The following is a 17,148-nucleotide window of genomic DNA, read 5'->3' on the forward strand; positions in this document are numbered from 1 at the left end:
CCCTCACCAAGATAGCGCCTGGGGTGGATCGCCTCTCCCCCCCTTCACTATGTCACTGATTCTGGTCATTCTGAGTTGAAAAACACAAAATTGTCCATCCTAAGGTACAGTTCTTGGAAATAAGGGTTCCAGTCACTCTTGTGACCTTAGTTCTGAGGCCTTTCCTATGAAGCAGCTGGGTTGACTTGACCAGAAGATAATATCTCTGCAGAAGAACTATATGATCGATGATTTCCCATCTCTTACATCAGCCAAAGTGGGTCGCAGGCATTGGCAAATCTTGAGGCAAAAATTCATGTTGCTTGAAACATTTGGGCCTGGATTCTCAAAATGGCACTGTCAGTTAGGTGGCGGTAGGGGCCGTATTGCCGCCTAACTTAATTGCTTTAATTGGCAAAGTAACTATGTTTCATTAAAAAAAACAACAACAAAAAACAAGCAGGTGCTGGGAAGTGCCTGTGGCGCTAGGTGTGTTTATGGGCAGAATTGGCATTAGGCGCTGCTAGGTGCAATTCTCTGTCAAAGGTAGGTGCTGGAAGTGTAGGCCTTCTAAACCCTGGCCTACATTTCTGGCCCCTACCTTTGACGGAAGCCGTGATTCTGCCAATGGCGCTGCAACTCGATTCACACACGACTGGCACCGTTTTTGAAGGTACCGGCTGATTTTGGCGCCATTTGCAGAATCTGGCTCCGTCTGAGTTTTGAATTACGGGAGGCTGTCAGCTATATAGGCAAGGCTCTAGCCCAGAGGTAGGCAACTCCTGTCCTCGAGGGCCGGAATCCAGTCAGGTTTTCAGGATTTCCCCCAATGAATATGCATGAGATCTATTTGCACGTACTGCTTTCAATGCATCTTCATTGGGGAAATCCTGAAAACCCAACTGGATTCCGGCCCTCGAGGACCGGAGTTGCCCACCCCTGCTCTAGCCCCTACAATATGACTGGGCTTTGTTTATGGTTATCAATTGGAATCATTTGTATTTCTGTCAATTGATTAGATTACCAGTGAGCACACACTTTAGTAAAGAATTTTAAAATATGGAACAATATTTACTGAAGTGGATGTAAGAACAGCCTTGAGTCTTCAAGCAAGTCGTCTCCTCTGTTGCGTGCCCTTGCTTTATATGACGGTTCAGCAGCTCCCTGACATGCCCCTTGTCCTATTCAGATGGGAAAGGAAGGTTACTCTTGATGCCACTGTTGGAATTATAGCAACATGAGCTGGCAGCAAATGAGACCTTGAAAATAAATAAAAAAATTTAATAAATAAAGCTTTAGATCAGCATCTATGAAATACTGATGTTGAGTGCACAAGAAAGGATAATCTTTGTCATTTTCACATTTTTTGACATAGATAGATGCTTATGTATGAAAATCCCCCCTCCCCCAACACCAACCATAGGGGTAAAAATATCCATGCTGTTCACATTTTGAAATCTGTGTGCACTTTCACATGTATACTTTGTATGCTCCAAAGCAGATGAAAAGACCACAGCAGTAAAGTATCTGAAGGTTCCTTTTACTAAATGGTGCTAGAGGTTTTTATTTATAGATTTCATTTTCTCTACTGTTCTCTCAAGGGAGCTCAGAATGGTTTATATGAATTTATTCAGGTACACAAGCATTTTTTCCCTGTCTGTCCTGGCAGGCTCACACTTTATCTAATGTACCCGAGGTAATGGGGGGATTAAGTGACTTGCCCAGGGTCACAAGGAGCAGTGTGGGTTTGAACGCACAAGCTCAGGGTGCTGAGGGTATAGCTTTAACGACTGGGCCACACTCTCCCATCTCATTCTATTTAATGTAGGCCGGTGAGATAAATGCTCCGATGCTCACAGAATTCCTATGAATATCGGAGCATTTACCGCGCCGGCCTGCGCTAAAAACCTCTAGCGCTGTTTAGTAAAACCCAGCATGAATGCCTCCATTGGTCTCAATTTTCAAAGCCAAATTGTACAAGAAATTTCTCCTTGGAAATCTAAGGTCAGGCTTGCGGATAATTTAAAAAAATTGCATTCCAAATATCCGAAATGATCCCTAATTATCCATGTAGTGAGATCTGCTCAGTGGCTTTATATGACAGCTAGAGTTTGTATTAAATGAAATGGAGAAATGAATATATGAAACAATAATTAAGAAAAAAAAAAAAGCACTGAACAACATTTTGCCAGGTCAAACTGGAATCCAGGCTTCAAATTATTCTTATTTTGCAAACATTTCCCAAGATTAATTTAGTAAACATTCAATTTTATTTAATTGTATCATTAAATAGTAAGTTGGGTGTTCCTATTAAAAGCACATTGATTTAAATAATGTACAAGGTTTCTCTAGGGTTGCAGTGTTCAGCGAGAATTAAAAGTCTAGAAGGAGCTAATTGCAGAGTTAAACCTTTTGCCAGTTGCACTTAAGATGTTGTAAACATTTGGCAGCTATTACAGGAAACTGACTTTCAGAGCAAGAGAAATGAAGCTGTTGAATGAAAGATATACCTAACTTAAGCATTCACACATACTCGCCTTCACTCACCACCACTACTTCCCCAAAAAGCCTTTTCCTGGAAAACCAAAAATATAACTGACACAATTTATAGTGGCAGAACCCCGGCCATGGTTTTATTAAACCTTTTAAAAAAAAATTTCAAAAATATTACAATCCCTCATGATAATAATAAAAAAAACATAGCATTAACCATGTAAATCTCCTTTTGTCTATTTCCCAGTCCAGCTAGACAGCATCAAACTAGCTGTTATGGAACTCTCCACTCCACAGGCCCATGATGTCGCTGAATAAAGTTTCAATTTATTTGATATACCACAAATACATTCAAATAATACATCATAGACCAACAACTCTATTGGACATGGATTGATGCAGGATCGAGCTGGTCAATCACTCAGCTATGTACTTCATATTATTTTGATGCAATGCTGGGTATCTTTTTTATAAGGAAGAGAGACCTGCGGGTTGTTGGTCTATACCACAAATACAACCACAGTTAGTCTAAGCAGTTTACAATAATATATTAAAAGAAAATTAAAAAAAAAAAAAAAACCATAACATAACAAGGGAGGCAATAAGCAAAAACATAAGTTCAACCAACATTCAAGCAAAAAATGGATACAAGGCAGATAAAGAAAGGGTAGTTTGCTTGAGGTGGTGTCGCACTCTAGCGAATCAACATCTCCTTTCATTACTCAACAGAGTGTCCCTCAACAACCACCCTTCAAATTCCTGCAAGTAGCGACCTCCCCACCAACTCCCCCACAAAGCCTACCACTGTTTTCTCCCCACATTCTGGGGTAGAAGGGTGGGACAAAAAAATAATAAATCCCCAACCCACCAGCAGCCTAACCACCATGCATCCATGCCTACCCTCCAAGAATAAAATCCCGCCAAACCTACCCTCTCATCTCACACATTTAGTCCCACCTCCACTTTCCTTTTCCACCAATCCCAGTCCCAAAAAAATCCTTCCTACCACCTCTCTATTAACCCTAACCTTCCCACTTTCCTTTATATCACTTTACCCCACTCAAGAGCGCTCAGCCAAATTAATATGTCCATGGCTGAGCCCATGAGCATTCCTTATTGCTTGTGATTTTAGGACTCCTTTCTATACAATAAAATATGTTAAGCAGTTAGGGGGGTATTCTATAAATGGTGCTGAAGCTTAGGTGTGGTAGGCGCCCTACTAGCAACTAAGTTTATTGAGAAACAGAATTTAAAACAGCAAAAAATGGTAAAAATAAAGAGTAACATAGTAGATGACGGCAGATAACGACCCGAATGGTCCATCCAGTCTGCCCAACCTGATTCAATTTAAATTTTTTTTTTTTTAATTTTTTCTTCTTAGCTATTTCTGGGCAAGAATCCAAAGCTTTACCCTGTACTGTGCTTGGGTTCTAACTACCGAAATCTCTGTTAAGACTTACTCCAGCCCATCTACACCCTCCCAGCCATTGAAGCCCTCCCCTGCCCATCCTCCACCAAACGGCCATATACAGACACAGACCGTGCAAGTCTCCCCAGTACTGGCCTTAGTTCAATATTTAATATTATTTTCTGATTCTAGATCCTCTGTGTTCATCCCACGCTTCTTTGAACTCAGTCACAGTTTTACTCTCCACCACCTCTCTCGGGAGCGCATTCCAGGCATCCACCACCATCTCCGTAAAGTAGAATTTCCTAGCATTGCCCTTGAATCTACCACCCCTCAACCTCACATTATGTCCTTTGGTTTTACCATTTTCCTTTCTCTGGAAAAGATTTTGTTCTACGTTAATACCCTTCAAGTATTTGAACGTCTGAATCATATCTCCCCTGTCTCTCCTTTCCTCCAGGGTATACATATTCAGGGCTTCCAGTTTCTCCTCATATGTCGTCTGGTACAAGCCTCCTATCGTTTTCGTCACTCTCCTCTGGACCGCTTCAAGTCTTCTTACGTCCTTCGCCAGATACAGTCTCCAAAACTGAACACAATACTCCAAGTGGGGCCTTACCAATGACCTGTACAGGGCCATTCAACACCTTCTTCCTTCTACTGGCTATCCCTCTCTTTATACAACCCAGCATCCTTCTGGCAGCAGCCACCGCCTTGTCACACTGTTTTTTCGCCTTTAGATCTTCGGACACTATCACCCCAAGGTCCCTCTCCCCGTCCGTGCATATCAGCTTGTCTCCAGCATATACGGTTCCTTCCGATTATTAATCCCCAAATGCATTACTCTGCATTTCTTTGCACTGGATTTTAGTTGCCAGGCATTAGACCATTCCTCTAACTTTTGCAGATCCTTTTTCATATTTTCCACTCCCTCTTCGGTGTCTACTCCGTTACAAATCTTAGTATCATCTGCAAAAAGGCACACTTTTCCTTCTAACCCTTCAGCAATTTCACTCATAAACATATTGAACAGGATTGGCCCCAGCACTGAACCCTGAGGGACTCCACTACTCACCTTTCCTTCCTTCGAGCGACTTCCATTAACCACACCCTCTGGCGTCTGTCCGACAGCCAGTTTCTAACCCAGTTCACCACTTTGGGTCCTAACTTCAGCCCTTCAAGTTTGTTCAACAGCCTCCTATGAGGAATTGTATCAAAGGCTTTGCTGAAATCTAAGTAAATTATATCTAGCATATGTCCTCAATCCAGCTCTCTGGTCACCCAATCAAAAAATTCAATCAGGTTCATTTGGCACGATTTTTCTTTTGTAAAACCATGTTGCCTCGGATCCTGTAACCCATTAGATTCAAGGAAGTACACTATCCTTTCTTTCAGCAACACTTCCATTATTTTTCCATCAACTGAAGTGAGGCTCACTGGCCTGTAGTTTCCTGCTTCATCCCTATGACCACTTTTATGAATAAGGACCACATCCGCTCTCCTCCAACCCCCCGGAATCACTCCCATCTCCAGAGATTTGTTGAACAAGTCTTTAATAGGACTCGCCAGAACTTCTCTGAGCTCCCTTAGTATCCTGGGATGGATCTCGTCTGGTCCCATCGCTTTGTCCACCTTCAGTTTTTCAAGTTGCTCATAAACACTCTCCTCCTTGAACGGCACAGAATGTACTAAATTTTCTTATGTAACTTTGCCAGACAATCTTGGTCCTTCTCCAGGATTTTCTTCTGTGAACATAGAACAGAAGTATTTGTTTAGTACATTTGCTTTTTCTTCATCACTCTCCACATATCGGTTCCCAGCATCTTTTAGTTTAGCAATTCCATTTTTCATCTTCCTCCTTTCACTAATATATCAGAAAAAATTTGTCTCCCTTTTTTACATTTTTAGCCATTTGTTCTTCCACCTGTGCTTTCGCCAGACGTGTCTCTCTCTTGGCTTCTTTCAATTTCACCCTGTAGTCCTTTCTGCACTCCTCTTCTTGTTTTTTTTATATTTCACAAACGCCAACCCCTTCGCCTTTATTTTCTCCGCCACTAGTTTGGAGAACCATATCAGCTTCCTTTTTCTCTTGTTTTTATTGATTTTCTTCACATAAAAGTCCATAGCCATTTTTATCGCTCCTTTCAGCTTAGACCACTGTCTTTCCACTTCTCTTATGTCCTCCCATCCTAAAAGCTCTTTCTTCAGGTACTCTCCCACTGCATTAAAGTCCGTATGTTTGAAATCTAGGACTTTAAGTATCGTGCGGCCGCTCTCCACTTTAGCCCTTATATCAAACCAAACCGTTTGATGATCGCTACTTCCCAGGTGAGCACCCACTCGAACATTAGAGATACTCTCTCCATTTGGGAGGACCAGATCTAATATCGCTTTTTCCCTTGTGGGTTCCATCACCATTTGTCTGAGCAGAGCCTCTTGAAAAGCATCCACAATCTCCCTACTTCTTTCCGATTCCGCAGACGGAACATTCCAGTCCGCACCCAGCAGGTTGAAATCTCTCAACAGCAGAACCTCCTCTTTCCTTCCAAACTTCTGTATATCCACAATCAGATCCTTATCAATTTGCTGCGATTGAGTCGGAGGTCTGTAGACTACACCCACGTAGATAGAAGTTCCATCTTCTCTTTTCAGAGCGATCCATATCGCTTCCTCCTCTCCCCAGGTCCTTTGCATTTTGGTCGCTTGGATATTGATCTTTACATAGAGAGCTACTCCTACACCTTTTTGACCATCTCTGTCCTTCCTAAAAAGGTTATATCCCGGTATGTTTGCATCCCATCCATGTGATTCACTGAACCATGTCTCTGTGATAGCGACAATATCTAGATCTGCCTCTAACATCAGGGCTTGCAGATCATGAACTTTGTTGCTTAGACTGCGATCATTTGTGGTCATCGCTTTCCAGCTATTTTTCAGCGATAATTTCCTTTTTCGTATGGATTTTTGTTTCATTTCACTTTCTTTTGCAATACTAAGAAATGAGTTGCTGAGTATTTAATTAAAAGGCAATGAAATCACACCTACATAGTTGCTTTACGGCATTTAATGGCATTATTTGGATGTGGCTAATACCAGAAGTGGTGTTAGGCATCATAAAGTGCCTATGTAGGCACGATTCATGGCTAGATAGGCGCTGGAAATGTAGGCCTGGAAAACCCTGGCCTACATTTCTGGTGTCTCTGCCGGATGCGCAAATCTGTCTATGACACTGTCATGTGGGGAAGGCCCATAATTTCAAAGAGGCAGATCTGCAGGCAAGAGGGAGTAGGCATCCCTCTTGCCGGCTTCTATAACAAGGTATAGAGGAGGGGCTGGGGGAGGCTGCTTGAGCTGGGGGGGTTTCTGAGTTGATCCCTCCAACCCACCAGACCAACAGGGCTGTCCTTTGGGGTATTGTTGGTAGGGTAGTGGGAGGAGGATCTTTGTGTAGGGTGGGGAGTGTCAGAGGGAGCATGGGGGAGTGCCGGGGAAGAGTAGGAGGGGATTGTAGGGGAGGGTCCAGGTGGCCCAGATACACAACCAGGTTTGCTGAGGCAGGAGGGAGTGGGTGGGCATCCCTCCTGCCTCTCTGAATGCGATACTGTCATGGGGCAATCATCATCATCGAGGGTATTCCAGGATCCACAGTTGACATTGTGTGTGGGGGAGGGGGTGGTGGTTTGGCTCACTTTTTTTTTTAATGGGACAGATATTGTGTGTACGTAACACACACACAGCATCTATGCCCATTAAAACAAAATATGGTATGTTATAAGCTTGAAAGAACAGGTATCGGCTATGGTCAAGTCTGCTTTCTTCCAGATACGAGTGTTCAGTAGATTAAAATCGATGTTATGAAATTACAATTTTCAGATTGTAGTTCAAATAGTTATCATTCAGAGATCAGATTACTGTAATGCACTATATTTGAGGATTTTACACCAAAAGTAACCCAGTAGGAGAAATGACTAAGTCAGAGAAAAAAAACAAATCTCTCCAAAAGATATAATTAAATTGTGTATAGCGACAGCAAAGCCAAAGAACCAGCCAATTAGAATATTTGGGGACAGCATCTGCAAGACGTAAGGCATTACAGATTGTACAAAATGCAGCAGCACAATTAATCTATGGAGGGAGCAGATTTGATCATACTACCCCACTGTTGTAACAACTCCATTGGCTACCAATAAAACATTGGATTGTTCACAAAGTCCTTGTGTTGATTTTCAAAGTAATACACTAAGGCCCTCTTTTATTAAGATGCGCTAAGCATTTTAGTGTGCATATATCGCACACTAAATCAACATGCATGCTAAATGCTAACACGTCCATAGGATAACATGCACGCGTTAGCATTTAGCGCATGTTTAGTGTGTGCTTATATTTAGCATGCACTACAAAACATAACGCACCTTAGTAAAAGAGGGGGTATGGGATTCCCTAGTATCTGACTTAGGTGTTGAAAGTGTACCAACCATATAGACCCTAGTGGTCAGAGGGGATGTTAAAGTTGACTAGTGAAGGGCTCGTTAGTGTATACTATGAGAAAATAAGAGCTTCAATAATCTCAGCGGCAGGGATGATTTTATGAAATAATTTGACTGGACCACTTAGGCTGCTTTCATACATTCAGAAATGTAAAAGGACATTGAAAACAACTTTATTTATGGAGGCTTTTTCCTAAATTTTCACTCATGATAGTAATCCTGGAGAACTTTTGTTAAATGTAAATTGTTCTTTATTGTACTGTTATTTATGATTATGTATGTACCTTGTGAACAGCTTAGGTTTAAGTGGAGTATAAATTCTTAAATAAATAAATGACTAAATATATTACTTTCTGGGCTGAACTATCCCCCTCTTTACAAAGGTGCGCTAAGCTTTTAAGCGTGTGCTAAATATTAGCTCACACTAAACACACACTAAACGCTAACACGTGCATGTCATCCTATGGATGCGTTAGTAGTTAGCACACACGTTGATTTAGCGTGCGCTAAATCTGCGCTAAAATGCTTAGTTCTGTAGAAAGATTTACGATCCCGGACAAGCCCCCAATCTGTAGAAAGATTTATAGTCCACTAATCAGTTACATCAGTGCCTCATCCAGGTTCAGCTTTCTTGCCTATTTACACGACCAGACCAAGGCTAATGAGAAATACTTTTATTATGAAAATAGTAAAATATAATTCACAAGCCAGCAGCAATATCTAAATATTGTTCACAAAATATTTGAATACATATATGAAACTCAATACATGATTATCACAACACACTTGCTAGATAAATTAGTAAAACTAATTCTTACACACACTAAACAATTCCTTATAATAACAATTCCTGATTAGCAGCAATCTATTACAGTTATCACCAAAAGTAGCTTTACAAGCCTTATCCTATATCACAATCGGATACTTTATCTAACCCCACCTGATAAGATAATAAGTTCCTTATCTCACCATCCAATTAGGCCTTGGCACTAAATCAGGTGAAACGGAAGATGTTTCTCCTCAGCTTAGCTGATATAGAAATCCTTTGGTTACAGAAACAAGTGTTTGTCCGCCACTGGCGCAGATATAATTTATTGGCAGCAAAGGTTTCCTTGATGTGATGGAATTCATATCTGTTTAAGGTCCGATTCATACTCTCTCAGGCAGAGAGTCACACGAGGTAACTGTTCAGGTCTTAATTATTATAAAAGAGAGGTGCGTGCAGAACATCTGTGATGAGATGTAAGTTCACCCACACCTAAACACAGACTAACTATAATTAGCATCTTTTCACTTGGATCTCGTCAGATGACTTCTTCGGACCAATCCAGAAACAGAACTTAGATGAATAGCCTTTCTGTATAAAGTCTCATACAGGCTAGGAGACACAGGCACCTTTCGATAGATAAGCACAGCATAGGAGTTTAACTCCCCCAAGATTCACACAGTCTGAGCATGAAGGCATAGATGGATGTCCTTGACTAGAATAGCATTCTGGTACATATCCAGAATGCATCAGGCAGAAACAGCAAAGATGTTTTCTTCTTTTTCTTCTTGCAAGGTTCATGCTGGAAAGATTTCTTGCAGACAATGGATCAGGCTTAAATGATGGTTCAGGCTTCATGATGTCAGAGGCCTAACCTTCAGGTGCAAACAAGGAAATACCCCTACAGCGCGCCTTTGTAAAAGAGGGCCTACAAGTAGGATAGGTAAGCAACTGGTCTTGACGAGTCGCATCGTTCGGATCTCTAAAAGCAATCACTTCTTTTTGCGCATCGAGAAGCCATGTTAGAGCATCAATCTCTCGCCTCGTTTACATGGCATTTCTATATTAATGACCTTGTTTGCATGGCCGGATCAGAGAATGAACGATCATGCACAAAACCATGTGGTGAGCCATTTTGTGCATCGGGTCAGCAAATCCAATTGTTGCTAAACCAGTCAAAACTAGTTTAGCGACGATCATTAGACAATCACTGACTTTAGTGCATCTGGGCCCGTCTTAGTGCACGCTTACTTGAGAAATGAGACAACAATGTCAGCTGGGCTCTATTTATAACTAAAACTTTTTAGTTTATTGAAACGGTATATCTCTGGCAAATGAAATGATAGAAAGATGTGGTGTGTTGCATTTGAATCAGCATCTTCTTGATTACTTAGCTGAATAACTCAATTTCTAAGACTTGGTCCCTTTACTAGGATTATGACACATATAGAATCTGAGGGTAAAAGGATAATTCTGTAATCTAGGAGCTTGCATTTGCACACACTTTTTGTGTTACATGTCTAATTTAACAGCATTTACACACATAACATGCTCACTTACCCGTGCAAGTTCCAGCAGTGTGATGAAGCACTGTTCGATAATGGTGCACCTTACTTAGGTGAACTAGCAAATGGACTTAGCACACTCAAGTTTCAAGTTTATCAAGTTTATTAGGATTTTATATACCGCCTATCAAGGTTATCTAAGCGTTTTTTACAATCTGGTACTCAAGCATTTTCCCTATCTGTCCCGGTGGGCTCACAATCTATCTAACGTACCTGGGGCTATGGAGGATTAAGTGACTTGCCCAGGGTCACAAGGAGCAGCGCGGGGTTTGAACCCATAACCCCAGGGTGCTGAGGCTGTAGATCCAACCACTGCGCCACACACTCCTCACACATATTTAAAATAACAGATGGCAAAACACTTCACTTGTCTCACATCAAGCCGTTTTTGCTGCACTAGGCACTAGGCCTAACACAGTTAAATAAAAAAAGCACCATAGTGTGTACATATGAGAGGCATATATATGGCTAAAGCAAGTTGGAGCTCTCACTTACGTGCAAAACTTATGTGTTTCCCTACCACATTTAGACATTAGCATTTAGACCGGTGGTTCTTAAACCTGCCCTGGGGGACTCCCAGCCAGTCAGGTTTTCAAGATATCCTAATGAATATGCATGAGGCAGATTTGCATATAATATAAGTGACAGACATACAAATCTGCCTCATGCATATTCATTAGGGATATTTTGAAAACCTGATTTAAGAATCACAGATTTGAACCATTTCTATGGCTGGTTTAATTGTGGGCGTGTAAATATTGGACACGCTGATATTGTGTTACACTAGTATTTGTAGATTTGCCTCCTCAATGTGTGAAAAGGGGTGAGGAATGGGTATAGACTGCACCTTGCAATCATTGCATGGTAACATAGCATGTGTTAATTGTTACCATGGATTACCTAATGCAGTCTTAGATTGTATTAAGTACATCTAAACTGTCTATTGTGCATGTAACCCACAGTAAAATACCTTTTCCCTGCAGCAATTAAAAGGGAACATGCTGGGCAGGTCCCCACCAGTTACTGGACAGACTTTGCAGATACCATGTTAATTTGTGTAACTAATGTGATATAACTGGAAATTCTGAACTCACTTAGTATAAGCATCCCAAGATGCATTCATTATAAGTCAATCAGATTATTTTCCATTTGAAATATAGAGCTCGGCAGTGGCTTGTATATAGCTCACACTAACGAGATATGAATATTTTTGAAGATGTTTTTTATATGAACCTACATATTTTCGGAAGAAATTTTAAAAATTGCATGTGTGGACTCTGATGAATTTTCAAACTGAGATGGCTCAGGGGTGATAAGATAAAGGTCTATAAAATACTGAGTGGAGTGGAAAGGGTAGATATGAAACACTTATATACTCTTTCCAAAAATACTAGGACTAGGAGGCATTCAATGAAGCTACTAAGTAGTAGATTAAAAGAAACCGGATAAAATATTTCTTCACACAGTGTGTAATTAAACTCTGGAATTTGTTGCTGGAGAATGTGATGAAACCAGTTAGCTTAGCGGGGTTTAAAAAAAGGATTGGATAATTTCCTAAAAGAAAAGTCCATAGGACATTATTGAGATGACTTGGGGAAATCCACTGCTTATTTCTAGGATAAGCAGCATAAAATCTGTTTTATTATTTGGGATCTAGCTAGGTATTTAGGACCTGGGTTAGCCACTGTTGGAAACAGGATTCTTATGCTTTTATTTCAGCTCTGAAAATTTCCCCAATCTGTATACTTACATTTAATCCTGCTCTTTGGAGTGCACTTTTTTTTCTGGACTAATTTAAATGCATACCCTGGAGGATTCGATGGTATAAAATCCATTTGCACCCCATATCCAGGAATGCCTCTATTCACTTTGGGTAGACATGCAAGTAAGTTTCATGCACCTAAATTTATCCACATTTCAGAGAGGCAGATTTCAAGAAAACTATTTCATTGGGCAAAGCCTGTTGTAAAGATGTCTGCATAAATAATGCAAAACTATCAATCTTATTCTGTCTGTCAATCACCATGCTTACATTTGACTTTGATTTGGTATACAACTGTCAGCGCCGTCATGAACTATAAACAGAAGTAGCTGGAGTATTAGAAGATATTATACATTTAAAAGTTCCTAACATTGTAGTAGCTGTGCAAGTTTGCCATCTCATTTGGTTATATTATTGGTGATATGCACTGCTTGTTTTTAGTTCATAAAATTTTTATAAAAAAAAAATAGAAATTCAGAAGGAAAAAGAACACATTGAACGAAAATAGAGGTGATCAATATATACATTTCAACCATACAAAAGAGACATTAGTAATGAGTTAGGAGTGGTGAGGTATATATACATGATCAAACCTCCAAATAACAGGTAACTTGAAAAGAGAAAAAAAGGGCATTTAGTGCAGTGAAATGTATCACATAAAGGAACTCGGATCCAGGGATGAGGGGGGGAATAACCTATGGTATACTCAACTAAGCCCCTCTTTTACTAAGGTGCGCTAACCGATTAGCACATGCTAAATGCTAACGTGTCCATACATGTACGTGTTAGCGTTTAGTGCGCGCTAATCGGTTAGTGCACCTTAGTAAAAGAGGGCCTAAGTGTCAGATATAAGGGCAGTAGCCATATAAATGGGAAAGAAAGGAAAAACAAGAAGATTGTCAATAAGAGAACAGGAGTATCAAAGCATAATACAGGAATAGAGGAATGTTAATTATTAACTTGAAAAATTCAGAATGGGGGCCCAAATTTTGTCAATGACAGATTGCCTATGGGAGAAGGTGGCAGCTTTGGATTCATATAAATGGATTAAATTAAAAGAATCATGTTCCACCAAAAAGTAATATTGAGGAGGTCAGCTGACTTCCAATTACCGTATTTTTCGCTCCATAAGACGCAGCTGACCATAAGACGCACCCTAGAATTAGAGGAGGAAAACAAGGAAAAAAAAAAAAACATTCTGAACCAAATTCTCCCTGCCAGGCTCTGCACCCAACTGCACACTCCTTGCCAGACTCTGCACCCTGTCCCCCCCTCCCTGCCAGTTTCTGTCCCCTGTCCCCCCTCTTGTGGTCTAGTGGTAGACCAGGACAGGGCAGGCGAGGACAGGATGTAGGGCAGTACTTAGTGGCTGGCAAGCAGGTAGAGACAGGGCACAGGGAATGCAGGGAAGTCTTTCTGTTTCCTGCTTAGCTTTGGAAAATGCACATCTCTAATACCGTTACATTTTTATTTCCTCTTTTTAAATTTTTTTTTATGCAATTCACATGTCCAGCACTAGGCCCCTTGCCTCAGCAGTACATTTGTTGTAAATTTAAATTAGTGATTAATTTACTATAATTCCAGCAGGAGGGCCCTTTCTCCAGTATCTTTCTGCAGGACCCCCCCCCCCCCTTCCCTTCCTCCTTCCCCCCTGGTACCTTTCTGCAAGACCCCCCCAGTACCTTTCTGCAATCCTGGGGTCCAGCGCTGCATCGGCAGCCTCCCCTGCTGGATGGCCGCCTGAGTTCCCATCTGTCGTGTCAGTGAGAGGCAGGCGCGAGCCCCGAGCACATTTGCCTGGTCCTGTGCCGCCGCCCGAATGTCCAGCGTTGCATTGGCAGGTTCCCCATCTATAGCGGAAGTGAAAGGCAGGCGCAATCCCCGAGAGCGCCTGCCTGGTCCTGCGCTGTTGCTTGAATGGTGCTGTCAGCTCCTGCGAGTCTCGCAAGAACCAATGGCACCATTCGGGTGGCAAATGGAGGAGCCTGCCAATGCAGCGCTGGACCCAACTGACAACATTATTCAGGCGGCGGCGTAGAACCAGACAGGCGCATTCATGGCTCGTTCCTGCCTCTCACTGCCGCGGCAGATGGGGACTCGGGCGGCTGTCCAGCAGGGGAGGCTGCCGATGCAGCGCTGGACCCCAGGATTGCATAAAGGTACTGGGGGGGAGGGCGGTATTTACTGCATAAGATGCACCCTTATTTCCACCCACTTTTGGGGGGAAAAAGTGTATCTTATGGAGTGAAAAACATGGTATGTAAAATCATTTGGATTGTGAGAGCAATGAGGATGTTAAAGAGAGATCGTTGCCATTTATCCAGCTCATCAGTGAGAGCAAGGGATGTGAAAATAATGATGGCTGGATTAAGTGAGGAGCAAATAGGTAAGACCTTGAGAACATACCTCCAAACCTGGGACCAAAAATCTTGAATGATAGGGCAGGAATATATCATGTGCAATAAGTCTAAGATCTGTAGTGCAATGCCAACAAGAGTTATTATCACAGAGTCCAGCCTGAAACATTTTAATAGGTGTCCAAAGAGCTTTATAGTGGAGAAAGTAGAGAGATTGAGATAAATTGGTGGATGCAATTGGTCGAAGGATCCAACTGAAATATTGGGCCCATTCCGTATTAGAGCTGGACCAGGTGATTTTGGAGGACCAAGAGACTGTAGATCTTTTAGATCTCTGGTAGGCTTTAGAGCGTAGTTCTTTAGAGGACAAAGAGGTATTATGGCCTAGAGTAAAGCCTAATAGGGATATCTGAGAAAAATTGGATGAAGGCATTATCAAAAAGATGTGCGGAGAGTTGAGTCGGTTCAGCGAATGGCCATCAGGATGGTCTCAGGACTCAAGGATCTCCCGTATGAGGAACGACTGGGTAAGTTGCAGCTGTACTCACTCGAGGAACGCAGAGAGAGGAGAGACATGATCAAGATGTTCAAATATGTCACAGGCAGTATCGAGGTGGAAGAGGATCTCTTTTTCCTTAAAGGACCCACAGCAACAAGAGGGCATCCGTTGAAAATCAGGGGTGGGAAATTTTATGGCGACACCAGAAAATATTTCTTCACCGAAAGGGTGGTTGATCGCTGGAATAATCTTCCACAACAGGTAATTGAGGCAAGCAGCGTGCCAGATTTTAAGAAAAGATGGGATTGGCATGTGGGATCTCTTCATGGAAGTAGTTAGGGGGTGGGCCATTAGTGAGGGCAGACTAGATGGGCCGTGGCCCTTTTCTGCCGTCATGTTCTATGTTTCTATGTTTCTAAGGCGAGTAACTAAAAGTGGAAGATGAGCATTTTTTAAGACAATAAAAGAGTTACATCCAATGAAAGAATTCGTGGCAGAGAGGCAGAATTTCTCCATAAGTTGTGAAAGGAGAGCACAGTCTACCATTATATGGTCTGATATATGCACTGCTTGTTATCTAATATAATAAAATGGTAAGCCGCGCATGCGCACTAAAAAAAACGTGTTCCCTGAGCTGTCGCGAAAAAAACAATTGCGCATGCGCGGCCCCGGCGGCGGCTTTCAAATTAAAAAAAATTTCCATAGCTGCGGCGGCCTTTCTCACCCCCGGCTCCTCTCTCGAACTGGACGGTCCCCGCGTCTGCCTACCCTTCCCCCCAACACAGCGCATTCCCCCCCCCCAACGAATTAATAAATCGAGCCAGGCCGCCCTCCACAACAGACCAGAGGAGTTCTTTGCCGCTCACCCCCCTTCCCTTGCCGCTGACCCGAATACCTACCCGGCGATTCAAGCAGCCTGTGCAGGAGTCTTCACACGCTGCTTCAGGCCCTTCTACTGCCCTGATTTGCTCTGCCGCGTCTCTGATGGTGTCATCAGAGACGCGGCAGAGCAAATAAGCGCAGTAGAAGGACCCGAAGCAGCGTGTGAAGACTGCTGCACAGGCTTCTTGAATCGCCGACTTACAAGGGAAGGGAAGGGGGGGGCGCAAGGACTCTATCCGAGTAATTAAAAAACTCTGCACAGGGGGAGCAGGAAGAGATGATGATGGACAGGGGGGGAAAAGGAAGGGAGGCCTATTGTTGGACAGGGGGAGCAGGAAGAGGTGCAGATGGACAGGGGGGGAAATTAAGGGAGACCTGCTGATGGACAGGGGGGGAAATGAAGGGAGGCCTACTGCTGGACAGGGGGAGCAGGAAGAGGTGCTGATGGACAGGGGGGAGGTAAAACAAAGGGAGAAGGGCTGCTGCTGGATAAGGGGAGCAATAAAGAGGTGGTGGTGGACAGGGGGGAAAAATGAAGGGAGGCCTAATGCTGGACAGGGGGAGCAGGAAGAGATGCTGATGGACAGGGGGAAAAAAATAAAGGGAGGCCTACTGCTGGACAGGGGGAGCAGGAAGAGATGCTGATGGACGGGGGGGGGAAATGAAGGGAGGCCTACTGCTGGACAGAGGGAGCAGGAAGAGGTGATGATGGACAGGGGGAAAAAGGAAGGGATGCCTATTGTTGGACAGGGGGAGAAGGAAGAGTTACTGATGGACAGGTGGGAGGTAAAACAAAGGGAGAAGGGCTGCTGCTGGATAAGGGGAGCAGTGAAGGGGTGGTCGTGGACACAGGGGAGGTAAAAAGAAGGGAGAATGGACAGGAAAAAGTGGCTAAGGAGACAGAGAGAGAAAGAAATAAAGACAGACACACACACATATATTCTAGCCCG

At 42.7% G+C, this 17,148-nt stretch overlaps 1 protein-coding gene across 11 annotated transcripts in view; it reads right to left on the reverse strand.

Moving 5' to 3' along the window:
- KYNU (kynureninase) overlaps positions 1 to 17,148 on the reverse strand; it is a 461,407-nt gene that overhangs the window by 299,819 nt on the left and 144,440 nt on the right. For 4 of the 11 annotated variants that reach the window (XM_033945486.1, XM_033945487.1, XM_033945491.1 and 1 more), the window contains one exon: positions 1,055 to 1,238. The exons of 4 other annotated variants lie outside the window; for them this stretch is intronic. Coding sequence is in view for 3 of the 7 variants with exons in the window: in XM_033945483.1 (XP_033801374.1) it covers positions 1,055 to 1,160 (106 nt within the window). In the remaining 4 variants the exon portion in view is untranslated. The remainder of the gene's footprint in view (positions 1 to 1,054; positions 1,239 to 17,148) is intronic. 3 more of the 11 variants (XM_033945483.1, XM_033945485.1, XM_033945484.1) reach the window with 1 other exon arrangement.

Source organism: Geotrypetes seraphini, chromosome 5 (genome assembly GCF_902459505.1).
Source record: "Geotrypetes seraphini chromosome 5, aGeoSer1.1, whole genome shotgun sequence".
In the NCBI taxonomy this organism is placed as follows: Eukaryota; Metazoa; Chordata; class Amphibia; order Gymnophiona; family Dermophiidae; genus Geotrypetes; species Geotrypetes seraphini.